Source organism: Canis lupus, chromosome 18 (assembly GCF_011100685.1).
Source record: "Canis lupus familiaris isolate Mischka breed German Shepherd chromosome 18, alternate assembly UU_Cfam_GSD_1.0, whole genome shotgun sequence".
Lineage (NCBI taxonomy): Eukaryota > Metazoa > Chordata > Mammalia > Carnivora > Canidae > Canis > Canis lupus.
In genome coordinates, this window is record NC_049239.1 from 13,147,916 (window position 1) to 13,174,474 (window position 26,559).

General features: G+C 44.1%; 1 protein-coding gene and 1 long non-coding RNA gene across 7 annotated transcripts in view; one reads left to right on the plus strand and one right to left on the minus strand.

Moving 5' to 3' along the window:
• LOC119864174 overlaps positions 1 to 4,053 on the plus strand; it is a 46,274-nt gene extending 42,221 nt beyond the window's left edge. For 2 of the 5 annotated variants that reach the window (XR_005373152.1, XR_005373153.1), the window contains one exon: positions 881 to 4,053. This is a non-coding gene — a long non-coding RNA (uncharacterized LOC119864174). The remainder of the gene's footprint in view (positions 1 to 880) is intronic. The other 3 variants (XR_005373154.1, XR_005373155.1, XR_005373159.1) reach the window with 3 other exon arrangements.
• The window catches only part of SLC26A4 (solute carrier family 26 member 4), a 50,282-nt gene that overhangs the window by 18,660 nt on the left and 5,063 nt on the right, over positions 1 to 26,559 (minus strand). For both annotated transcript variants that reach the window (XM_038562693.1, XM_038562694.1), the window contains 9 exons: positions 21,149 to 21,259; positions 19,288 to 19,472; positions 18,558 to 18,722; positions 11,572 to 11,724; positions 10,719 to 10,801; positions 6,644 to 6,791; positions 4,957 to 5,070; positions 1,076 to 1,153; positions 854 to 949 (listed from right to left, as the gene is read on the minus strand). In XM_038562693.1, coding sequence (XP_038418621.1) covers positions 854 to 949; positions 1,076 to 1,153; positions 4,957 to 5,070; positions 6,644 to 6,791; positions 10,719 to 10,801; positions 11,572 to 11,724; positions 18,558 to 18,722; positions 19,288 to 19,472; positions 21,149 to 21,259 — 1,133 coding nt within the window. The remainder of the gene's footprint in view (positions 1 to 853; positions 950 to 1,075; positions 1,154 to 4,956; positions 5,071 to 6,643; positions 6,792 to 10,718; positions 10,802 to 11,571; positions 11,725 to 18,557; positions 18,723 to 19,287; positions 19,473 to 21,148; positions 21,260 to 26,559) is intronic.

The window sequence follows — 26,559 nt, forward strand, 5'->3', positions numbered from 1 at the left end:
CCAGCACTTTTTAATTTTTTTACAAATATAAGCAAATAAGGGGATCCCTGGGTGGCGCAGCGGTTTGGCGCCTGCCTTTGGCCCAGGGCGCGATCCTGGAGACCCGGGATCGAATCCCACGTCGGGCTCCCGGTGCATGGAGCCTGCTTCTCCCTCTGCCTATGTCTTTGCCTCTCTCTCTCTCTCTGTATGACTATCATAAATAAAAAAAGATAAAAAAAAATTAAAAAAAAACAAATATAAGCAAATACGACTGAACAGTATTTTATTTTCCCATCTTTTAATGTATCGTACACACTATGCCATTCTGCACTGGTCTCTCTTTCATTTAACAATATGTCTTGGAGAATTCTCCATGTCAATAAATAGAGAGTTTTCACATTCTTTTTGTCTGTCCTGGTGTAAATGAGAGCAGAATTCTAAAGGACTTAGCTTCTGGTTTTTAGAGTTCCTTAGAACTCTTGCAAAGGTCAGTTGTACTCAGCAAGGATTTTGTAGTTTGGTTTTGCTTTGTTTTGTATTTTGTTTATTCTCATATACTACAGCGGGGTATTTTTTTATTGTTTGTTTTGTTTTTTAAATTGGTTTGGTTGGTTTGGTTGGCTTGTTTGGTGTTTAACTTGGGTGTATGGGATCCTTCCTAGATGGAAATCGATCTTCCCGGAGATATGGAGCCTTCACACAACTTGTGGCAGGCTTCACAGCATTGTCTTATCCACACAATTCTAATTTCTGCTCCAGGAATCCCAAAACACAAGTGAGATTGAGGAGATAAGGGGAACATGATGATGTGGCAGGAAGCATATAAGAACTAAATCTTATTTCAGATAAAAATGGGCAGCAAATGACTTACAGCATCGATCTTATTCTGTCTCCACAGACGAGGAATGTCACACACCTGCATAAACATCCCTTTCAGGTTGGCGATGACAACAGCGGCCAAGACTGACTGCCAAGAGAGACAGGGAAGGCCGTGTTATTTAGGGGAATGGCTTTTCATGGGATGATTTTTAAATCTCCTGTTATTTCTCCGGTGGCAGAGCAGTGAAGAGAGATTATGCAATCAGGGTTGTACCTTTTGCAAAGGTTCCAGCAGCTTCCCCAGGGCGACAATGGCGATCATCACAATCCCTGCCGAGATGATGCCAGCAATCTGAAAGACACACGCCTCCCGTGAACAAGGTTCACCCTTCTCCCTCACACCTTCCAGCTTGCTGGATGTGAGCAGGAGGGGGCCTGTTCATGGGTGCACCTCCCCTCTTCTGCCCAATACTGTTGAGAGAAATGAGGATTATTTCCTAAAGTTCTATACAACTAAAGAAAAAAATGGGAAATATATAAAGGGCATCTATGGCAGAGAAATTAAAGAAAACGTGGAGACCGAGCCTGTTGGGGGAAAGCTGGAGGGACCTGGATTTCCTCTGGATGTACGACAGACCTAATGCCCCAGTGTCCATTTGGGAGGCCGACTTGTAATCATCTGCTGTGGCAGGAAACCTGGACCTCACCCTTCCCCAACCACAGGTCACCCTATGTTCTTGGAAAATAAATCCTCGCAGCACACATCGGATTCTTCAATTTATGGAAGCAGCAGCCATAACAGCAAGTCTGCAAACACTTTGTACTTAATAGCATGTGATTCCCACAGAGCTCTCAGAGGGAATAAGTGGACCAGTCCCACTGCAGATTCAAAATGCGACATGAGCGTAACGGCACATGGGACCGCGTCCCCGGACGCAGGCTCAGAGCTTTGCCCCCATGATGGTGGGGCAAGAGCAGAGGTTAAAGGACCTGTAGACACTTTACCTTCGCTGGCCAAAAAGCTCTCCTAAGATCCATAAATAGTTAGGAGAGAGGCCGAGGGGGTGGGGCTATGCTCTGTGTGGTTAGCTGACCAGGGACCTCTCCACTGAGACAGCTGGAAGATGGCCCAGGTAAGACCAGAAGCTCTGAAACGGAGGAGCAAAGGAGACAGGGCGCCAGAAGCAAAGTGACAGGAGGAGCAACGGGGAAGACCGTCCTGGGCACAGGTGCTGCTGGCTACGAGAGATTGGAGTTGAAAGAGGCAGGTAAAGCCAACATAGATGGAAAATCCAGAAACTTCAGGAAACTTTAAAGTCACAGTCTTTCCACCTGGCAAATTGATCATTCACGTTTCAATTATGGTTGGATCAGCCCGAGACAACATTATAAATCCAACAGACTAAAAACTTGGTACTTCCAGGCTCTTTGTTGCCTGTTAGCGCCGCATCTCCAGGTTACCTGTACCTCAGTGGCTTCCCCTCTCCTATCTGAGCAGAGAAACTTATATCCTCCCTCCCTCTTCCCTTCCTTCCCTTCCTTCCCTTCCTCCCTCCCTCCCTCCCTCCCTCCCTTCCTTCCTTCCTTCCTTCCTTCCTTCCTTCCTTCCTTCCTTCCTTCTTCTCTTCCTTCCTTTCCTTCCTCCCTTCCTCCCTTCCTCACAATTGCTTAACAACACTGGTTGCCTATCATGAGCCACTTGCATCTCACTGTGGAGGTAGGGCTCTGTGAATTGCTGAAAGAAATGGAGATCTGGGGACAGAGACCATAGCCAGCTGTCTGGCTCATGCCAGGAGAGTAGCCACATCCTTGCCAAGAACGTGTATCAGTAAGCTGCCAGTTAGGGGGGCCAAGATGAACTTTGGTCACTTAAGAATCTGTGAGGGATGCATTACTTATACTTACTTTATAAGGCTGGTTTGTGGGAATTGCTGTAGTTTCTATATGGGAGCACATTCAATCACTAGATAATGATTCTGTTATAAGCAAGAAGGTAATCAGAGCTGAGAGTAGCTTGTAATCAGAATTACTTCCTCATGAGTCAGTAGGAGTCAGATGGGGATAAGAGAAAGAACAGGCTGTAATGTTAAGCCCAGTGACAATCTGAAGCTGAGCTGCAGGCAGTTAACAGAGCCCTAACCCTCATCACTCCATTCATTCATTCAGGACATATTTGCTGGGTGTCTCTTACGTGTTGGGTACAACACATGTATCACTGCTATTACGATGCTCCTCCTGTCAGGAGGAGTGCCTGACTGGAACAGTCAGCATATACAAGAACGTGCCAGGGCTTTACGGACATTTTTATTCAGTCCTCACAACATCCCTATGAGGTGGATACAATTACTATTCCCATTTTATAGATGCTGAGCCTGAGGCCCCAACATAAGAGGAAACATGAGAAGCCACACACCAAGGGAAGACCTGCCAGTGTATGTGGTCATGATGAGTCCCTGGATCTCAGTCCGGGCACTTAGACTTTTAACCCCAGAACTTAGTATACATTTCAGTAATTAAATATCAAGCCACTTCTGTGCTTGCTTCATTCTTCACTCCTGAAATCCTGGCATCCGTCATTCCTAAATATAATACATGCCAGTGTGCGGCGGCGGGTGTCAGCTTACCAGAATGCCATTATCCCCTCGCCCTCTGCCAAGGAATCACTTTACACGGACATTCTTCCTGGGACGGCTGGCCTGTGCCTCCCCAGAGCCTGGAGGCAACAGCAGGAGAGTGGACATCACCAGCTGGGGACCTGCCTGCACCCGCCGACAGCCACATGCCCTTGAGCGACTCCGATGAAAGCCACAGAAACGCTGCCAGCTGCCGCCCAAACACGAGTGCAGCTCTGGAAGTCACCTGTGACCTCTTCCCCTGCACCATAGGCCCCTGGCTCTGCCTCCTGGTATGGGCCCTAGTGTCTTACCTGCTCCCTCAGAGCTGGAAAGGTCTGCCCCTGCCCCCATCAAAAAAGGAAGTTCCATTTTAAAAAGAAAGATTCTGAAAATTGAAATTTGTTCAATAGGAACCAAGAAATTGGAAGAGGCCCCTTCTTCCAATCCCCCCACCCCCACACCCACACCCACAGAGAGCCATTATAAATGGGAAAGGAGCATCACCCTTTCCAGGGTGTCCCAGCACCCTGGGGACAATTCGGGCCCCCGGGGGCAAGCCACTGCAGGGAGTCACTGGTTTTCTCCATTAGTCTCTTTTACTTATGTGTGTCTCTGCCTTAATAAAACTCTATCTGAAGACTGGGTGTGAGGGATGGTGCTTCCTCCGGATTCGGTGTCCACCTTTATAGCCTCAGTGCACTTTTTATTCTGAAACAATAGCTCTGTGCAGAGGGAAAACGGCCCCCTGCCCCAGGCAGGGCAGGAGCCCGGTTCCAGAGCCTGCCCCCGGCCCCATCCACTGGCTCTGGCCCACCTGAGCCCTCGCCCTGCTGGAAAGGATGGCCTTTGACAACCGCTCCCACACTTTTTGGCCAATCGAAGGTGGGTTATTTGGAGATGAACAGGGATGCTGGACTTGGGGTCCCTTCGTGAAGGCTACAACTTGAAGCCACATTTAAAAGGCAAGATTAAACCCACATTCAGAGCTTGAGGAATAAAAATCGTCCTCAAGAGGAAATGCCTAACTGCTATGGCCAAAATATTCTTGGCTGGCAATCTTGTTCTCTGGGACGAAGGCGTCTGGAGGAAGTTCCTGATCCTAGTGGAGGAAACGTAGACAGACAGTTGGTATTTTCCTGAAAATACAAAGCCTCACTCCAGCCTCGAAGTGCTGGAAACTAGGCTGGCAACTAGGGAAACTAGGCCTTCTCTATCCCCAGATCACAAACTGATAAAAATCAGCATTCTACACCACTGATTCCTTATCAGTTGTTATCAGCCCTGGAAAGGCAGGTGGAGTGGAGCTACCTGCCAGCTGCGCACAGAGATTCCTTGGAGTATCTGTGCATTAGGAAACCACCAGCGTCGCTTAGGAGGTTTTTGGTGGGGAGAGGGATGGAGGAGTTGGCTGAGCCCTGGGGAGGGTCCACGCAGGAAGCACAAGCCTAGGGCCAAAGGCTAACTGCCTTGCTGGGTGCTTGTGGAAGCCTTCCTGAGGGCCACCCCCGGCTCATCCTGCAGTCAAGCTGCTGTTCCGTACCTGAGTCTTCCCCCCAGTACTCTCCTGGACGGCAGTGCGGGACAGGGCAGTGGTGGCCACGAAACACGAGAAGAATCCGGAGAAGATGTTGCTGATCCCAAAGGCAATGAACTCCTAAGGCAAAGACCGGGTGACACAGGGATGCTACGAATCTTGGCAGGTCCCTCTCCCGGGATTTAAGGAAGAGTAAGAAAGCAGACTCCCAAGCCCACCCTAACCTGTCTGGTGGCCCCAGTTTAATCCTGTACCATTAAAGGTTCTTGGGGGTCTTGAGAGGCCCCAGGGCCTGCGGTTCCTCGCAGTCTAAGAGAGACCTCGCTGTCGCCAGCTGTTTCTAAGCTCGGTAAGGAATAGTGACCCAGGCCTGTCCGGCTGACACGCTTCCTGGGGAGGGCTCTGCTCACATAAAGCGCCTCTCTTGCGGCCACACGTTTGCTGCGAGGAATGTTCTGACCCGGACCCCTCACATTCGGCTTGACCCCTAAGCATCTGGCCGCCCTAAGGGCTGGGCTGGGCTTTCAAAACCAAACTACACTGGCCGATTTGTGAGCAATTGAAAATCGGCTCACCTGCCAATGCCCCATATGTCCACAAAGACGGGCCTGTGCACATTAGGGACCTCAATTCAAAGTGGTCACAACCATCGTTGATGGTGTTTGGTGTGTCATCTCGCCCTATGACAGCCACCACTGCAGAAAATCAAACAGGGGACCCTGGCCTGCATGGAAAATGCTTTTTTTTTTCTTTCTTTCTTTTTTTTTTTTTAAATTGGAGTTCGATTTGCCAACATATAGCATAGCACCCGGTGCTCATCCCGCCAAGCGCCCCCCTCATCTTATGCTGATCTACTATGTGAGCTTTGAATGTTATCTATGACCCGACTGAATTAACTCTTAAAATTTGGGTTACTTCAACTTCTCTCTTTTTTTAAAAAAAAGATTTTATTTGTTTATTCATGAGAGACACACAGAGAGAGAGGCAGAGACACAGGCAGAGGGAGAAGCAGGCTCCATGCAGGGAGCCCGACGTGGGACTCAATTCCGAGTCTCCAGGATCACACCCTGGGCCAAAGGTGGCACTAAACCGCTGAGCCACCGGGGCTGCCTTTTTTTTTTTTTTTTTTTTTTTTTTTTTTTTTTTTTAAAGACTTCAACTTAGGGACGCCTGGGTGGCTCAGTGGTTGAGTGTCTGCCTTTGGCTCAGGTCATGATCCTGAGATCCAGGATCGAATCCCACATCAGGCTCCCTGTGAGGAGCCTGCTTCTCCCTCTGCCTATGTCTCTGCCTCTCTCTCAGTCTGTGTTTCTCATGAATAAATAAATAAATCTTAAAAAAAAAAAAAAAGACTTCAACTTGTTTCTTAAAAGGGAAAGAGATGCAGCCTGAATATTTCAGAATAATTTCACTGAAGGGGGCACTTGACGGGATGAGCACTGGGTGTTATGCTATATGTTGGTAAATCGAACTCCAATAAAAAAAAATACAAAAATAAATAAATAAATAAAGTTTATAAAGTCTTTAAAAATAGTAATAATTTCAAATGAGTGTGCATAAGAGGGAAACCAGCTCGATAAGGGCCAGTGGAAGACACCGATCCCTTCTTCAGCAGACAACAAAATCTACCCTGTGGGCTCCGTTTTCTTCTTTGCAGCCCTACAAAAGCGGTCCAGCACATGGGTGACCATACCTGGTTCCCATCGATGGCGTAATCATACTTGATGGCATAAACTTTTCCGACAGACACTGCAATAGCATAAGCCACCACGGCGATGGAAAATGAGGCAGCCAGCATCTCAGAAAACAGGCTCACAGGTGGAAGTACAGGAGGCAAAAACCTAGTGAGTTTTTAAATGAAAGACACGCAGTGAAGATTTGACCACAATTCTGTTCCTACCTCACCACAGCCTATATCCACCCGACCCCAGGCCAGACATGAAAGTGCTTGGCCACAAGGGGAGAAAGCACACTGAGACAAGTAAGTCTTTTACAATCTTTAACTAGAAGTTGGTGCTAGCTCACCAGCTGACTTTCCGACCCCTCTTCCAGAGCCTACGAACGCTCCCTTATCTCCACCTCTGACATGAATAAACCTGTCCTAATGGATTCTCTAATATCATGCCATTTCACACGTTAGTGTTTCTTCCTGCACAATTTTATCTTAAAGGCCTTTGAGTTTAAAAGATAGTCTGGCCATTAAATGGGGTTTGCCTTGCATGAAGAGATGTCGGGTTGATTAAAGAAACAAACAATAATAAGATTTTAAAATAGCTGAATAGAAAAATCCATGTCTAAGAGCCCTGATATTTAAAATCTTGAATGTAGAAAAGATTAAATTTACGTAATTATCAGAATGCTCCAGAATCACAATGACTAAGACCTCCCAGTGACTGTGGGGTAGAAGGACTACTGTTTGACATATCAGAACTATTCTATAAACCATGTAAAGAGATAAACCTAGGGGTGTCTGGCTGGCTCAGTCGGGAGAGCATGTGATGCCTGATCTCAAGGTTGTGAGTTCAAGCCCCATGTTGGAGGTAAAAGCCAGAAAGAGGAGAGGAGAGGGGAGGGGAGGGGAGGGGAGGGGAGGGGAGGGGAGGGGAGGGGAGGGAGGGAAGGAAGGGAAGGGAAGGGAAGGGAAGGGAAGGGAAGGGAAGGGAAGGGAAGGGAAGAGGGGATCCCTGGGTGGTGCAGCGGTTTGGCGCCTGCCTTTGGCCCAGGGCGTGATCCTGGAGACCCGGGATCGAATCCCACGTCGGGCTCCCGGTGCATGGAGCCTGCTTCTCCCTCTGCCTGTGTCTCTGCCTCTCTCTCTCTTTCTCTCTCTCTCTCTCTCTGTGACTATCATAAATAAATAAAGAAAAAAATATTTAAGGAAAGGAAAGGAAAGGAAAGGAAAGGAAAGGAAAGGAAAGGAAAGGAAAGGAAAGGAAAGGAAAGGAAAAAGGGAAGGAAAGGGAAAGTTTATACTCATGCAGTTGTCCCAATATGAAAACTGGGCGAATGACTGTCATGTACCTATAACTTGATGACTATCCACCGGGTATATATCCAGAGGTCCCTAGCCAAAAAATGTTCCCCCCCCCCAAAAAAAAAAAAAAAAAACACCAAATAATCTCCCTCACTTACCTCACTTATGTCTGAATTTCCCTTAATAGGAAACTACACTTTCCCCCTCTAATTAGAGGGAGGTACTAAAGCAGAAATAAGAGCTTACAGAAAACCATAGAAGTTTAGAGATAGCTAATAACCTGATATTATCCAAATTGATATGCTGTCCTGATAGCCTGGAAATGGTTGAATCTACCTCTCTCCTTTTGTTGAGGTCCAGACAAGTGAAGTGATGTGCTCGGTATCAGTTAGTAGAGCCCAGGTAGGACTGTTGATTTCCTACGTAACAAGATCTGTCCAGTTCTCTACCCCTGGATCCTTCTTCTCCCCAGAGGTGAGGTTACTTCCCAAACTCCTTTTCATCTATGTCACATCCTGACCCACAAGTAGGCTCAGGAGTGGATCTTCTATGTAGACGGACAGGATGTTAGAAACCCTGATCGAGCCCTTGAGTGACTCTGGATCACACCTCCACTTTCTGGACATGAGCTTGGACCTCACTTCTTAAAACCAGGCTTGTGACTTTTTCCTGAGACCCAATCAGCCCTACTTCAGGTAATTTGGTCTGTCCGGAGGACTTGCCAGTCCTGCAGAGTTCACCTTTGATTGTGACCTGATGCCCACTGCCTGCCTGTCTGCCTACTTCTCCAATTCCAGATCCTTTTACCAGGTCCTTGATTCCCCCGGGTCACAGTGTAAAGTACAGAGACTTGAAATCCAAGGACCCAGAAGCTGGCTCCATCGCTCTGTAAGTAACTGATTTGGAGCATGTTATTTGAACTTATTTGAAGTCCCAGTTTCTTCAGCTGTCAAATGGAGACCATGTACTCTTCTCTAGGGTGTTGGAAAGAGTAAAGGAAGTATGGTAGGTGTAAGTCATTAGTACCTACACACATAGTAGGTACTCAGGAAATGTAGGGAGCCCCTACATCTGCCACACACCTGCGTCCGTTTGTACTACCTTGCTGGATCTTAGCAGTGCCAATTTTTTTACCCCAAGCCACTCACTTGGGGCCCTGGCTGGACATCTTCTAATGACCTCTGAGTAGTTCCCGATCTCCTGCGCCCCCCTTCAGTGGCCCTGTGTGCTACAGCCAACCCTCCCATGTCTGGCCTGATCATGAGATAATACCACGAAGGGGAGTGACTAGGACACTTTTTTGAAAAGATAAGGGTAGGGAATGGTGGGTCCCAGAGGGCCAGAGGACCCCTAACAGAGAGTCAGGCATGATAAACATGATGCCAAGGGCATATCTTGACTTCAGGTTGGCCCCAAATGTTTGGCAAATGCACCAGCACCGGACTGTAAGGGCAAAGTGGCCCTCGGAAGGCAGCTGGGAGAAAACCTCTGTGATTTTGCTGGCCTCCCCGCTCCTGTTCCCCCTGTGCCACACTTTCAAGTACATGTACAAAGCACAAGTCACTTCAAAAGCAACGGTCACGAACATGATGACAAGACCCCTGGCACAGTGTGCTCAGAGAGGAGGCAGGAGAAAGAATGGAGACTACAACTTAGATGAGAAAGCAGTCCATCTTGTTGGTTTATGTTAAAAGAAAGAGAGAGAGAGAGGGACTAAGCGATCCTAACATACAGACTCTCAGTGGGGAAAAAGGAGCTGCCAACAGCAACCTTACTTTTACCCCTCATCGGACTATTGAAGCCAGGAGGAGATAAAGAGGTGGCCTGCACCATCTTTCTCTTTGTACCCCTTCCTGTCATGGAACTCACTTCAACACTCTACTTTCCCTTCTCTTTTCTGGTCTCTCCCTCACCTTTCTTTTAGAAGGTTGTTGATGTCATGACACTTGTTTCCGAGATCAGACAAAAATGGCTTACTTATAACAGCAGAGGCTTGGCTATTCTTCCCTCAGTGCGTATTTCCGGGGACCCTCCTACGGGACAGGTGCCATGCTACAAAGATGGCGTCACACAAGACGACAGGCCTCAAGCCCTCCTGGAGGAGCTCACAGGCATTTCAGAACAAGCCCAAATTAAGAATTTGCCAGTTATCATTACCCTAGTTTTATAGGAGACCCTCCGCCCCCTGCCCTCAGTCATCGATCTAGGTGGTGACAGAAGGGGACAAAGGAACTCAACTCTTTACTCTTCTAATTCCCCGAACTACCAAACATCTATAAAACCTCCCTTGAAAAAAAAAAAAAAACAAAAAAAACAAAAAAAAACCTCCCTTGAAGATAATGCATTTTATTCATAGGAACAAATGACATAATTATTATTTAAGATGGACAAACTAATGGGTGGAGAACTTAGGTCAGATGTCCCTTATTCCTTACGGAGATTGTCCTCATTCTGATAAATGCTACAAACCGTGATTCTATTTGTATCATATTGTAATTATACACATGAGTTTAAGTCAGGAGTCTGGTGGTAACTGTACATGTCCTGCCACATTTTAAGAAAATGAAAAAACAGAGCCTGTGGGAGCTACTTTTCAACAAATGGCTTGAACTTTATCTATACACGCATACCATCTATCTGATCCTTTGCACAAATGGGTGTTTCTTGAAGATCTCACACAGAGAAGACTATTGAAGGAGCACCAGTGAAATGCAGCTTATAATAAAAGGTTTCCTTTAAATAGAAAGTACTGATTTAATATATTAGTCTTGCCTAAGAGGAACTCCACACTCACCCCCTCGGGATGGATTTAACAATGCCAGCATTGTAGTTTTTTTCCAGGTTGGCTGCATATGAAATGGCAGTAGCAATTATTGTCTGAAATAAAACAAAAGAGGTTTAAAAAAACTCCATGTTTTAATAACTCCTTTTTTTTTTTCTTGTCTCCTCATTAGGTAGTCTGCCCTGTTGGTCTCTTCTTTTTTTTTTTTAATCCAAGGATAATTAACATATAGTATATTAGTTTCAGGTGTAGAGTGTAATGATTCAACTTTTCTAGACACTACTCAGTGCTCGTCAAGATAAGAGGACTCTTAAAAAGAAAAAAAAGATAAGAGGACCCTTAATCCTCTTCATGTTTCCCCATCTGCCACCCACTTCTCCTCTAGCAACCACTAGTTTATTCTCTGTATTTAAGAATCTAGGGGTGGGGAGTGTTTGTCTTTTTCTCTTTGTTCATTTGTTTTGTTTCTTAAATGCCATATGTGAGTGAATCACTTCATATCTCTCTTTCTCTGACTTATTCCACTAAGCATGTTACTCTCTAGCAGCATCCATGTTACTGCAAATGGCAAGATTTCATTCTTTTTTATGGCTGAGTAATATTCTCTATATATAGTACAACTTCTTGGGCCACCTGGGTGGCTCAGTGGTTGAGCATCTGCCTTCAGCTCAGGTCGTGATCCCGGGGTCCTGGGATGGAGTCCCACATCAGGCTCCCTCTGCCTGTGTCTCTTCCTCTCTCTCTGCGTCTCAAATGAATGAATGAATGAATGAATGAATGAATGAATGAATGAATAAGTCTTTATTATAACTTCTTTCTTGTCGAACTAATGAATGCAAATTTTTTAATTACATGTTTTACTTACCACAATTACTTCTATAGGAATAGGGACTGGAATTTTGTGCTTAAATCGATCATTCACTTCCTTAACTGCCATACAGATGATAATGGTAAGTAATCCAGCAATGAAATCAGCAAGATTGGTGTTGCCAACATTTTGAAAAATCTCAATCAGAGTCTGTAAAAAGAAAATAATTGTATATTCTTCTCTTGTGAAAAATCATATCATCATCAAACAGCATTTAAAAATATAATGACAGTAGCAATTCTTGTGTTAGCTAAAACAGAGACCATTAAAAATATGCAGTTTTTGCAAGTTATGATATATTATATATACCAAGTTATTAATGATGGTTAATTGGAGTGGTAAAACCATGGGTGATTTCTACTTTTTTATTTTTGTTTATCTGCATTTTTTACAATAAAAATGAGATGTTTGAAAAGAAAAAATATTGCATGTTGAATTTTACTTGGAGAAAAGCTTTATATCTTAAAGTGGTTAAGGGGCTATTAAGGGAGCTAATTTCATAGTGTTGATGTGATATTATTGGGACTAAAAACCAATAAACCAAAAAGTCCCAATCAGCCATTATTTTAGGTAAAACTCTTCCCCAACCTGAATGATATAGGTGGTCATAAAAATACCTAAAGACTTCACATGTAGATCCATAGGGATCAATCCAGTCTTCATGCTAAAGCAAAGCTACTGAATTGATATATAGCTCAAATATAAATTTTAGGAAATTAATTTGGTACTTAGTTCAAACTTAACTGAGACGACTTAAATAAAAACAATTCTTTCTAAGTGGACAGACAAGCCAACTCAAGAATTAATTCGTCTTGTTTTGTAAATAGGAGGTTTCTGGGAATCAAGGCAGATTAGCAACAGAGAAACAGAGAATCCCAGGGAAGAACACTAATACCTTTGTTCCAGCAGCTTCAGTCCTGTGGAAGGCAGGATTTAAGAAGGCATTCTTTAATTTTTTGAGACAATCTCTTGGTGAATGTTATTTTTTTTAATGAGTCGTTTTATAGATATATTTTTATATGAAAATAAAGGATAGAGCATCTTATATCCCTTATAACATATATCTTACTTAATTTCACAGACAAGCTGTATTTAAAGTAATTTTAATGACAACCCAATAATAGTTATGTATAAAGAACATTAAGTGATCTAGCAGTCATTTTGCCAACAACTCCAATTCTCTAGAAAACATTCAACATTCAAGGGTAGGGGAATGAAAGGAGAAGTTTTCACGTTAGCAAAAGACAGCCACCAAGTTCTTGAACTAGATAGAGTTCAAGTTTTCGACTTGCAGGAAGCCTCTTAGACTTTCACTCAGAAGGTATATTTGCTCTTGCTTTAAACTCAGTACCAACAAATTTACTTTGCCTTCCCGAGTCAGTCAAAATTGCCAGAGGCAGATACAGTGATAGCAAAAGATGAAGCAAGTGATAGCTGTGTGAAAAAGAGAAAATGAGAGCCTCTGGGTGGCTCAGTAGGTTAAGGGTCCAACTTTTGATTTCGGCTCAGGTCATGATCTCAAGTTCACAGGATGGAGCCCAGCATCCAGCTCCAAGCTCAGTGGGGAGTCTGCTTGGGATTCTCTCCCCCTCTCCCTCTGCTCCCCCAACCCCAGAGAGCACGTGCTCTCTCTCTCTCTCTTTAAAATAAATAAAATTCTTAAAAAGAGAGAAAGAAAATGTAGAAGTACCACAAATGGTCACCCTAACTCAAGAATTTAGGGCATCTGCCATAGGAGCCAACAGTCCTACATGCCTCAGAGTCATGATGGTATTGGCCCTTTCAATCATCGATTTTCTGATGATGAGCCTCATTAATTCATAAGCAGGACACCATATTTCACTTAATTGTCTATACAGTAAAGGTTTACTTTCAACTTAAGAGGGAAAAACTCAAACTTGAAAACAAGCAGATAACCATCCCAATCATAAAAACATTTCACCTTACTAAAATGATTGCTTCAGGATTCCCATTTAATCTAGGATATCTTGGAATAAAAAAAACACCTTTGGTATATTAAAAATGTGACATGAATTGCAATAAAACCCAAAATCAGTTTATATTACACAACTGCATTAAACAAGCATATAAATATATTTGTTGCTTATATACTGAGGCATCTCCTATGAAAATTTCTACAATAAAAAGTCTAGTCTATGTGAAAATAAAACCTACATAAACTGAAGGAGTCAGATTATACTCAAAGATGATAGAAATGAGTTTCGAAGAAAGCACTGAAAAGTAATTCTAATTTGGTTTACCATGAAAATACTTACTAAAATATATTTAAAATGTGGATACACATATGAATCCATATTTCAACCGAGTATTCTGAATAGTTCAAATCCTAATAATGACCATTTCAATGATGGGAAATATTTTACTCTATTTCCTACCATGCTTGGAGAATTCTAGGACCATTTGGATCATTTCTTCCTTCTTTGCCTAGCATTACGTGGGCATATGAAGCCAGCAGAAAAAAATATACACCTGATGTTACACATGAGGAAATTTATCGTTAACTTTTGGTGCCAAATTTAAGTCTTCTTTATCAATGTGACAAACCCTTTCTAATCACCCCTTGCAGTCAGGCATTTCCTCCTACCAGAAAGAATTTCTGCCCATACGGAGATCAACCCTTTAAGTGTTCTTTTCTTTACTAGAGTGACTTGGTATTTACGTACTGAAGCAGATTTGGTGGCTTTCAAGACTCTCATTATCTGGGCAGAACTTTTCCGTGTTTTCCTCTTCATTAGAGGAAGAAATGAGGGGGTGGTATCAGTTCAGTAAGGAAGCAGAAAGCCTCCCTTTGTCTATTGAGACAAGGCATTTAAAGTAACGGTAGGAAAACACAATCATTCTTCCATGTGCTATGGGATTTACTTACATAACTGAGTAGCTACATGGTGCATGAGGAGTATTACCAATTCCGAATCCTGCCAACATCCTGTCATTCCCCCTTCTACAACCTATACTCAGTGGCTCCAGCACTTGTGAATTAGAGCTTTAGTTTTTCTTACTGTCCCAATATTTCCTCCTCTAATTCTTCGTATTGTTTTCCTTTTGGGGAGGAGTTGGGGGAGGGAAACAATCCAAGGTACAACCTTCTAACAAAAGGCATGTTAAGTTGCTACATGCCATGGAAAGTATCTTACAACAATCTTCCTATTTTTCCTGGAGGAGTCCACTACTGCTCTGCATTTGTTGAAGGATTCTTTCATTAATGATTGCATCGGGTCATGTCATAAGAAAAATTCTCTGTTCAAGTACTGAGTGGTTTGTTCAACCCTTTGTAATCCTTTCCCAACCTGCTGATCCCTCATTTTCTGAAAAGCAAGCTCAGAGGCATTATCACACGGGGAAGATTGAGACATCTTCATCCAACCTGACTGCTCTGGAGGAATTTCTCACAAAATTCCATGATACATTCTAATCTAAGATTGCAAGAATAATGTTCAAGAGGATATAAGTCGCAGAAAAATTGTGCTTGGTTTGGGGCACCTGGGTGGCTCAGGGGTTGAGCGTCTGCCTTTGGCTTAGGGTGTGACCCCAGGCTCCTGGGATCAAGTCCCACATCCGGCTACCTACATAGAGCCTGCTTCTCCCTCTGCCTATGTCTCTGCCTCTCTCATGAATGAATAAACAAAATCTTTAAAAAATATTGTGTTTGGTTTAAAACTATTTTTGACCTTGTCCTAGTATTTCTTGGTCACTTTTGTCCCTGTTTCAAAGTGGGATCATTTGCAGCAAGCTTTGTCTTAAATAGTCCTAGGAAAGACACAAAGGAATGGAAAGATTGTGGATTGGAAGAACAAATACTGCTAAAATGTCTGTACTACCCAAAGCAATCCACACATTTAATGTAATCCTTATCAAAATACCAATAGCATTTTTCACAAAACTGGGACAAACAATCCTAAAATTTGTAGGGAACCACAAAAGACCCCAAAGAGCCAAAGCAATCTTAAAAAAAAGAAAACAAAACTGGAAGTCCCACAGTTCCAGATTTCAACTGGTACAGCCACTCTGGAAAACAGGTGTGAAGTTTCCTCAAAAAGCTAAAAATAGAACTACCCTAAAATCCAGCAATTGTATTACTAGGTATTTATCCAAACGATTCAAACATAGTGATTCAAAGGGGCACATGGACCCCAATGTTCATGGTGGCAATGTCCACAACAGCCGAAATACAGAAAAAGCCCAGATGTCCATCAACAGATGAATTGGTAAAGAAGATGTGGTGTACACACACACACACACACACACACAGGAATATCACTCAGCCATCCAAAAAAATGCAATCTTGCCATTTGTAATGACATAGATGGAGCTAGAGGGTATTATGCTAAGCAATATTAAGTCAGAAAAAGACAAATACCATATGATTTCACTCATATGTAGAATTTTAAAAACAAAAGAGCAAAAGAAAAAAAGAGAGAGGTGGGGCACCTGGGTGGCTCAGTCAGTTAACTGTCTGCCTTTGGCTCAGGTCATGATCCCAGGGTTCTGGGGCCAAGCCCCCACATTGGGGCTCCCCATTCAGCAGGGGTCTGCTTCTCCCTCTCCCCCTGGCTTGTGCTCTCTCTCACTCACTCTCCCTCTCTCAAATAAATAAATAAAATCTTAAAAAAATAAAGACAGAGGCAAACAAAGAAACAGACTCTTAACTATAGAGAACAAACTGCTGGTTACCAGAGGGGGGCGGGGTGGGAGGATGTGTAAACAGGTGATGGGGATTAAGGAGGGCACTTGTGATGAGCACCAGGTGCTGTATGGAAGTGTCTGAATCACGATATTGTCCACCCGTAATGAATAACACTATATGTTAACTATACTGGAATTAAAATAAAAGCTTAAAAGAAAAAAACCAGTCCTAAGAGACCAGAAGAACTATTCTTATCTGCAGAGGTCCCCGAATGGCCAGGGCCTAAGCCCCCTGTGATCTGTGTGGATGCAGGCCAAGCAATGTTTACGAAGAGGTGAATATACTCAGTAAGGGGTATCTTGGTGGATTCAGGGGTCAGTGGATTTGTATAGGGAGAAAATAGCTCCTAGCACATTGGAGGTAGTCTAAATACCTACTTAGATGAATTGTATGAATGGCAATGAAGGAATAAATGAATGAACAGTTGACAGGGAAGGTATGAAAGCCAAAAAAAAGCAAGACGTGCCACGGACTGCAAAGGTGAGAGAGTCTGTCAGAGAAAGGCAGTCAGAAGGTTTCAAAATGAACCAAGCACCTGGTAGGAAAAAAAAGCAACAACAACAAAAATAATACTGAATCAAAAAACAGCCTACATCCATAGGCTGGCTCCTTGGGAAGTGAACTGCAAGTTCCATGAGGTCTGTTCACCTTAGTCACGAAAATAATAATAGCAGTTATTATTATTATTATGAATTAAATGACTAAGCTCTTACTATGAGCCAGGTAGTGTACTAAGTGCTTTACACAGATTATCCTTTTTAATCCTGGCAATTCTAAGAGGTGGCTACTGTGATTACTCCCATTTTACAACTGAGGACACTGACGTATAGAAAAGTTACATATCCCATGCCCCAAATCATGCGGGTAGTAGGTAGTGGAACTGAGATTCCAATTCAGGTCTACTGAAAGTCAAAGCCCCGGACTAATCCCTGCGTGAGACTACCTCCTTTACCTATTCCCAGGGCTCAGGGGGTACATGGCCTGTGACAGGCACTGGGCAGTATTTGTTGAAGGGCTAGAGCAATGTGGGGTAACGACATTGTCGTGGAACTGAACAAACTCCTGACCACCTGGCTAATTTTTACATATGGATACACAGCCTTACACTGTTTTCAAAGCTAATCCATTGGGTCGTTAAAGGACTTAAACTCCATTCTTAAGGCCTAGCACGTTATTTTTGCAGAGTATCATTCTCCCCAAGCTAGGATGACATCATGTTACTATCATTATCATTTTCAAGCATCAATAAGCATGTTTTATATAGAACGTATATTTAGGCCCAAGAACTTTTTCAAATCTAATTAGTGTGATCTACATCCTTCTTTTGCATCTCTTTTGCATGTTGAATCATCTCTGAATCTAATGTTCCTTTTCATCTATAATTGCTGAGACATTTACATTATGCATTTTACGGACTGTTGCAGTTAGAGAGGGCTTTAGAGCTACATCTCCAGTCGTTTCATTTAACAAATAAAAAAAGAAGCCTTGGCATGTGAAATAATAATTTTAACCTAACTACTTTTTTTCGAGTACTTGTCATGTGCCAGCCTCTGGGCCAAGTGTTTCTCTGACACCCTCATTTAACTTAACTATGACTATAGATAATTATTACCAAGTCTATTTGGCAGAGAAGGAAACCAAGGCATGGTGATTTGCTCATATCACTAGTAGAGTCAGGACATGACTTCCAGGTCACCCAGCTCCAATCCTGAGCTTTCAGCCACTATCCCCCCAGGTGTGTCTACAGTCACTAGAACTTATCAGAAGCCAAGCTGACACTGGAGTTCAAGTCCACGGCATCCCAGACCAGCACTTCACTATACTGCTTTGTTTTCATTAATATTTTTGAGTTCAGTGACAGTTTCTTTTTTTTTTTTTTTTTAATTTTTTTATTTATGATAGTCACAGAGAGAGAGAGAGGCAGAGACACAGGCAGAGGGAGAAGCAGGCTCCATGCACCAGGAGCCCGATGTGGGACTCGATCCCGGGTCTCCAGGATCGCGCCCTGGGCCAAAGGCAGGCGCCAAACCGCTGCGCCACCCAGGGATCCCTCAGTGACACTTTCGAAACCACTCTGACCAGTTGAGAATGATGATTTGTAAAATGTGCTGTCTTCAATGTTACTCCTGATTCTATTGCTTGCTTTTTGGAGGAGAAGGTTTTCCATGGCATCCCAAAGTATGGCATGGGGGCAACTTACGCTCTCCAGATGCAGGTTAAAGGGGAAAGAAGAGATTTTTCTCAGTGAGCCATCCCCAGAGTAAGAAGCCACACTTACATAGATGATGGAGAGAACTCCATTATAGTTTTTGGTTGAAACGTTGAGAACGATTTTCAGCTGTGAGACCAGCACTTGGAAGGCAGCAGCTGTTGTGAATCCGCCAACCAAAGGATCTGCCAAGTACCTCACTATGAATCCAATCTGCAAACCTCCAAATATCAACTAGTATAAGAAGGAAAGAAAAAGTTAATGTTTGTCTGGGAGAAGGACTGACTCTTTTAACGAATTAAACTAAATATCAGTTAAAACTCTGGTAGCCTGCTAATAATACAAAAATACTCGTAGGCATGCCCCTCCACCACTCTAAAATTTGAAAACTCCGGTAATATGAACCTTGAAGTATTTCTATATATGTAATAAGAAAAGCAAAAATCATGTGGCTTATTTCTGTAACTTTCAGATCCCATGGCTCTGCTCACCAGAACACTTTTTTCTCCTTTGTTGGTTCTGCACACTTCCCTTCCCTCATCCTCATTTGAATCACACATGTTATTCTGATTTTTTTTTTCTGTCTCTGACTTGGATGGTACTCGAGCCTTCATAAGTGGGGTCTTGCTGACTATTTCAGCATCTGACCTAAAACAATATAATTTAGAAAATAACTTTGGGGGGGTCCAATAAATTGCTCTGTTTCGCTTTTAAATGAATCTCGAAGTCCACATGCTTCACGCTCAGTTATTTCAAATAAAAATCATGCTAATCCATCTTGTACTTGCAATCCCATTACCTGGATGATTCCAACCAAAAGAGTAAGGGTGCTCGCAATCAAAACTCTTGCTGCGTCTCTAGCCGCGTAGTCTATCACGGTGGCATTGAATGCAGTGCCATTACCGCTGGATGTGTGGAAGTGTTCATCCGGGGCCATGCTCAGTACGACAGATCCCACCATTAAACTGACCACTGGGAATGGCCCTGGGGGAAAGAAGCCTCTATCAATTAATAATTATTCATCACCAATGTTTAGGTTCAACATGTCTACATAGGATTAGACGTGTGAAATTCTTAGCTATGATTGAGAAAATATTTTTTGTTCACCAAGAAAGCTACAAAGCAGACATTTCAAGCAAAGCACTTGTGACCCAGAAATGAGCAAGAGAGACATGCAGGTAGGCAGTTCTAATACGGCATTCCGGATGCTTGGTGATTACACAGGAAGGTTATCTAACATGTCTTTGCGTGGTCTTCATGCATGTTGGGGCGGGGGTGGGGGAAGTTGCCAGGAAACCTTTCCTGGTGACAAACAAGCTGAATCCTTACTTGTTCTATCCTATTTCTTTCATACAAGCTCATTTCCTAGGACATCCTATGCCCTGATCTCAATGGATCTGAGTACCTGGTCTCAGCTCGTCTTCGAAGAGAAACCTACACAGCTAATTAGGAAAATGATGCTTAAAATAAATACAATGGTACAAGATCCAGATTGGGATATAGGGACAGCAAAGAGAGTATATAGCTTATCTTCTTCTCTTTTCAAGACAAATCATTTTTTTCATATCAAATGCCAGTCTATAAGATGCTGTGTTTTGAAAGGATTCCTTCTCTCCCATTCACTCCTGATATTTTTATCCGTGATGGTGATCCTATCCTTTTGTCATGGAAGGCTCTGACAGTTGGAAGGGCTCGGTACCAAAATCCAGGAACCTGGAGTGTCTACACGTATAGGATACCAAAGAGAAAAAAAATCAGCTCCTATGTTCCTCATGTTGTCAAGCCTCTGATACTGATCGATTCTCCCAGGCGAGGAAGTGCTTCCAATCAATAACCTTTTCCTGATCTCCTTCCATAGACAAGGCAATACGCCAGGTACTGGGGACTATACAGCTAAGGACGGGGCTACGGGTTGAGATACAGTTGATGATTGTGTTTGTCTCAAGCGGATTGTCCAGGTAGACATGTCTAGCCAGCAGATGGATGTAGGCGCAAAATTATCTCAAGTATAAATGTCAAAGTCACAAAATAGCATTAAAACATTCACTTACTAGAACATTCCAGCAAAAGAGAATTCAGATTTTAGGAACAGCAGAAAATAAGCCTATTTTGAGCCATACCAAGAAGGAAAGCCAAACTTAGTTTCTAAATAGTTTTGGCATACTTTTGCCAGCCTTCCAATATTAGTGACTTAAAAGGAGTACAGTTTTTAATGAAATGATGAATATGTATTTGATGAACATAATTTAGTAAATGATAAGTTGGTCTAGTAAAACAGGAGGTTTAAGACCCCTTAAAGATATTTTTCCCATTTTGCATTTTGGAAGTGACCACTTTCTAAATACGGAGTCAAATTCATTACATTTCTTAAAATGAAAATATGCTAGAACTTGAAGGTAGACTGTTATTTTGACAATCTTTCAATTCTATCCTCTTTAAAAAAAAAAAAAAAAAAGAGCTACGTATAAACTTAAAACCAAAGAGATGGTATTTTGAAAGCTAAGAAGAACCACTACATCGTCACATGGGAGAAGCCTGTGAAGCATTGAAGGCCTATTTTTCTGGAAAACATTAACAAAGGTATGGAAGCCTCGTACCCATCCTGTAGCTAAAGCACGTTAAACAGGAATAAATGCAATTGTAGTGTTGCTTCTAATTACCAACTGAGATGTGTCTTGATGTTCCGAAGATAAAATATGTCAGGATGGGGAAGAAAGCAGAGTAGAGACCATATCCAACAGGAACCGCGGCTAGCAGAGCGTACGCCATGCCTGAAAGTACATCCAAAACGAGTAAATTCACACACAAAAGTTACAGCATCATTTCTCCTGTTCAAAGAAAGGCCTTTTCATCGATACTCCAAACTTGCAGCTCGCCCTGGCTGGTCTTGCTTGGTTTGCGTACAGTCCTGCTGGGGGCCACAGCAGGTTGCCCAACGTGATCTGGATCAGCTGAGAGAGCGATTCATCCTCGAGCACCACCTGCTTAAATAAATTGATCGAATCGATCAGTCATCCCATTATCCACTGATTAGACGAGTGGAAAAGCGAAGGCAAGTCAGTTGGTTAAAGACTTCGTGGATTCAGTCCGCGGGCTCAGAGCAGTTTTGCCAACAGATGTTGGAGGGAAGGCAGTGTTGGTCTCCGTGTCCACAGGGGCACAGTCATTCCCCCCTGTCTTGCTGGGGAACGAACTGGATCCAAACCCAGGAAACCATGACAACCGCGCACAGGTGCAGCTCGGAGTCCTGGCTCCCCGAGGGGCGGAGTCCGTGCTTGCCCTTGGCTAAGTACTTCTTGGGGAGTCATCACCTCCTCACATTTCACTCCCAGTGAGAAGAAACTCAAGCCCATTGATCACTGGCCCCTTAACAAAGGACTACATGGAAGGCAGTTTCAAAAAGGCAGAAAACAACCTAAATATCCTGGCTCGCAGTGCTCGCCTGATTTACTAAATACACATCTCGGTGCATTTAGGTGACCCACTGTACTCGCAGGGCGGGAAAGTGCTTACCCAAGTTATACCCAAAGCACCGTAATCCTGTAAAAGGAAATTGATGTGATGCATAGGAATACATCTACTGACATGGAGCTAGGTAAAGAATAAAGCAGTGAGGACAAGCAGGATTCAAAATCACGGTACAAAAAAAAAAAAAAAAATCACGGTACAGGGGCATCTGGGCGGCTCAGTCAGTTGAGTGTCAGTTGAGTGTCTGCTTCGGCTCAGGTCATGATCCCGGGGTCCTGGGATCAAGCCCCAGGTTAAGCTCCCTGCTCAGCAGAGAGCCTGCTTCTCCGTCTCCCTCTGCCCCTCTTCCCTCCATTTGTGCTCTCTCTCTTTCAAATAAATAAATCTTTTTTAAAAAATCATGGTAAGTATGCACACTCTCACTTTTATAAAAAGCAAACATGGATGTTGCATGCACAAAAGAATCTCGAAAGATTTTCAGTATTATACTAAGTCACTTCCATATACAAAAAGACTAATATACTGAACACCCATGTGTTCACCTTCCAGCTTAAGAAATAAATTGCCAGTAAAGTTGCAACTCCATATAGTTCTCCTCTGTCACATGGTCCTTCCTCCCTCCCCCGCCAGAAGGCAACCGCTCTCCTGAATTTAGTGCTTTTATCATTCTGACATTTTTTTTAAAGATTTATTTATTTATTTATGATAGACAGAGAGAGAGAGAGAGAGAGAGAGAGAGAGGCAAAGACACAGGCAGAGGGAGAAGCAGGCTCCATGCCGGGAGCCCGATGTGGGACTCGATCCCGGGACTCCAGGATCATGCCCTGGGCCAAAGGCAGGCGCTAAACCGCTGAGCCACCCAGGGATCCCCTCATTCTGACATTTTCTTCTTTTACAGAATTTATGTGTCTAGTGGGATATTTACTAAAATATTAGTGGGTTGTCTGCATGGTAGGATCAAAGGAGGCTTCTAGATTGCAGAGGAGGTATTTTTCAGCTTCCTCGTGTGTATTTTCTGCTTTCCTACAATAAGCATTCATGCATTCCACTTGACGACTATTGATCATAGACCTCCCATGTGCCCGCACATGGTTTGGGAGGATCTGGGAATGGACAAGAGAGTCTGCCCTTAGAGAATCTGCATTCTAGAATAATCTGTATTCCTGAGGAAATCGTCTTAATACATAACTTACAAGAAATGGTGATAACCCCTCATGCCAAGAGCTTGCAGCCAAAAGGTGACTCCACAGTGGGAAGAAAAGAGGAGCAGGAAATAAAAGCAACCTCTTCTCTATGTACTTTTCTCAAGTATTTCTCAAACTTCACTTCCCTGAACTGGGCTCTGCTGTGTTTACAGGCCTCAGGAAACAGGGACTTTGTCTGTTTCCATATAGTGTCCTACTTAGGGACAAGTGCTGCTCAAGGATACTGTAAGCATCTTTTTTGATAGAGGAATGTGGTGCGTAAAGAAATCTGAGCCATTGATTGAAGCCCAGAACCTCTGCTGGTGGCCTTCACGTGTAGGTGGCAGCACATGCTGGTAAAGGTGGTGTTGGCGAACGTTGGCAAGGGGCACCTGGGTGGCTCAGTGGTTGAACATCTGCCTTCGGCCCAGGGCGGGATCCCGGGGTCCTGGGATCATGTCCCCGCATTGGGCTCCCTTCCAGGAAGCCTGCTCCTCCCTCTGCCTGTGTCTCTGCCTCTCTCTGTGTCTCTCATGAATAAATAAGTAAAATCCCTTAAAAATATGTTGGCAAGCATCTAGAAGGCGAGAGTAGAAACTGGAGGGCAGTCTCCCCCGTAGTTGGGAATGAAGATACCCCTAAAAGGCTTGCGTTGATATTTTGCTGCTTGGTGGTAACTTCTTTTTTTATATATAACAGAAGTCAAAAAGATCCCATTACCCTTAGCAACAAATGGCTTCTGGGGAGTTGAGCCTGCCCTCTCCGATGAGTTACTGGCCCACCCATCAGGCGCCAGGCCAGCCGGGAGTGTGGTGTGGCCCTCGCTGGCCACCACTAGGGACTCTGGTCCTGCCCTGCAATCTCCTCCCTCTCTCAAACCATTGCCTCCTAGCCTTTCAGTTGACCTACTGGGCAATCCTTGCTGCTACATTTCTTTGTTCCCATGAGGTTTCTAAACCATTGACTGATTGGCTCCCTCCCTGTTCTTGGTGCCTCCCCTGTCTCCTCTTGCCTCCTGCCAGTGGACTTTCTCACCTACTCGGAACCCCCTTGCCTCACTCTCTCCCCCCTTCCCTTTTCTTGTCTGGTGAAACCCTGCCTGGCTGAACCCGAACACCCACCTCGTGGGGTGACAAGCGCTTGAACAGCTGGAGAAGCTGGTCTGGACCAGGTAGTGTGCACTGGGGCCTGCGGGCCTTGCGGGAGAGTCAGGCCCCAGGTGGGCACTGGGGAGCCCTGGTGGCTCAGACCTCCCCTCCCGGACTTTCTCAGGCTGCCCCTCCCCCTTCTGCACACCCACCCGTTCCAAGATGAGTCTTAGGCTCCACCTCAAGAGTCCCTAAGAGATGTTCCCAATTTGCTTTCCACCATAATTTCAAACCCCTCTATCCTTGCACCATTTGTTCTGTCTTTTTGCTTTTAAAAATGGGGGAAATATCCCCCTGTCTTTAAGGAGCAACCCCCCTACTTCTGTCCTCAAGCCCCATCTGCAATCCTCCCTTCACACCACGTTTTAGTTTCTCCTCCACCTCTTGGGCCAGAGACGCCTCTCTCTCTACAAGGACGCCCCCACCAGTCCCCACACGTGTTCTGGTTCTCTCTTCTATGGAAAGAAAACGAAATCCTCCCTCATTCTACCTCCATCCCCTACCTCTCTCTCTGCTTACAGCCATTTTTCTTTTTTTTTAATTTATTTTATTTTATTTTATTTATTTATGATAGGCACATAGTGAGAGAGAGAGGCAGAGACACAGGCAGAGGGAGAAGCAGGCTCCATGCACCGGGAGCCCGACGTGGGATTCGATCCCGGGTCTCCAGGATCGCGCCCTGGGCCAAAGGCAGGCGCCAAACCGCTGCGCCACCCAGGGATCCCCTACAGCCATTTTTCTATTCTGCTTCACAGTAAACCTTTTTTTTAAAAAAAAAAAAAATTAAAATTTATTTGAGAGAGAGAGAGAGCATGTGTGCAAGCAGGGGGAGGGGCCGAGGGATGGAGAGACTGTCCAGCAGACTCCGCACTGGGCACAGAGCCTGATGTGGGGCTCGATCTCAGGACCTGCGCCTAAACCACGAGTCAGATGCTTCACCGACTGAGCCACCAGGTGTCCCACACGCAAACCATCTTAAAAGCCTGCTCTGTGTTGTGTCTTCAGACTCTCCCCTCAAGAGTAGGACACTACGGGGCCTGTATCCTTTTAAAGCAACCTTGTCTCTTGGCTTCTGACCCCACATCCCTCCAGTTGCTCTTCCTCTGGAACCTCCTGAGCCACCTCATGTTTCTCCTCCGCCACTTATCTTCCTGACCTCTGAATGGTCCAGCCATCTTCTCTTCCATCTGCCCTTTCTCCCGGGGTAAAGGAGAGAATAAAGGGAATTCCTCAGGCATTCCCACTCCTTTAGAGATCACCTCGACAAAGGGATGCTTTCCTGATTTTTCTGCCTAGCTCAGACCTCTCCCCTTCTCTTGTGATAGCTCAAGAGAAGCTCTATATTTGGCATTTCCACTTAGCGGTCTCACGCACGTGTCCAAAAAGAAACTCTTCACTTTCCATCCCAAACCTGCTCCTCAGCCAGCCGTTGCCATTTTAATAAGGGACATAACCATCTACCCGGTTGCTCAAGCCAATAACTTTGGAGCCATCTGGGATTTTTCATCTACATGCAAAATCCATCAGGAGACACCAGTGATTGTTGCTCCAAAATATATGTCAGATCTCTGCGGATCTCTCCATCTCCTGCTGGAGCTGGTTTAAGCTGACACACCTGTCCTCGGGGCTGGGAGTGGGGTGAGGCAAGCCAAGGGCCCGAGGCACAACATTTAAGGAAGCCTTCTGAGAGCAAGTACCTCACTGCCTCATCCTAGCCCCAAGCCCTGCCCAGCCTTATCTCCTGTTCACCCTCCCCCCACCCACTGCACCCACCCACACTAGAATTCTTACAACTCACTTGAAAATACTGAACTCCTTTTGGCCTTGGGCCTTTCCCTGGTAACACTCTCCCTTCTGCTCTTTCTATGGCGTCTCTTTATCCTCTGGACCTCTGACTACATTTTGTTTCCTCAGTAAGGCCTTCCTTGACCATTCTATCTAAAATAAATACTCCCTCCTCAAAATAATCCCTAGTACAGAGTACATAATCCGACACAATGGATTACATCTATTACAGTCAGTAATTATTTTTTCACTTTATATACTTAATAATTTAATTAAATTAATGTCCACCATTCAAAAGGAACTCCATAAAAAAAAAAAAAATAAGGGAACTCCATGAGGTCAGTACCTGTGCTTGTCAATAAACCACTGAATCTTCACCGCTGAACGCCTGGCATACAGAATTGGTTTACAAATAGTACTAAGTGAATGAAGGGTGAATGAATGCAGGAAATGAACCAGGTTCACCTCCCAGAAATTCGACTTACA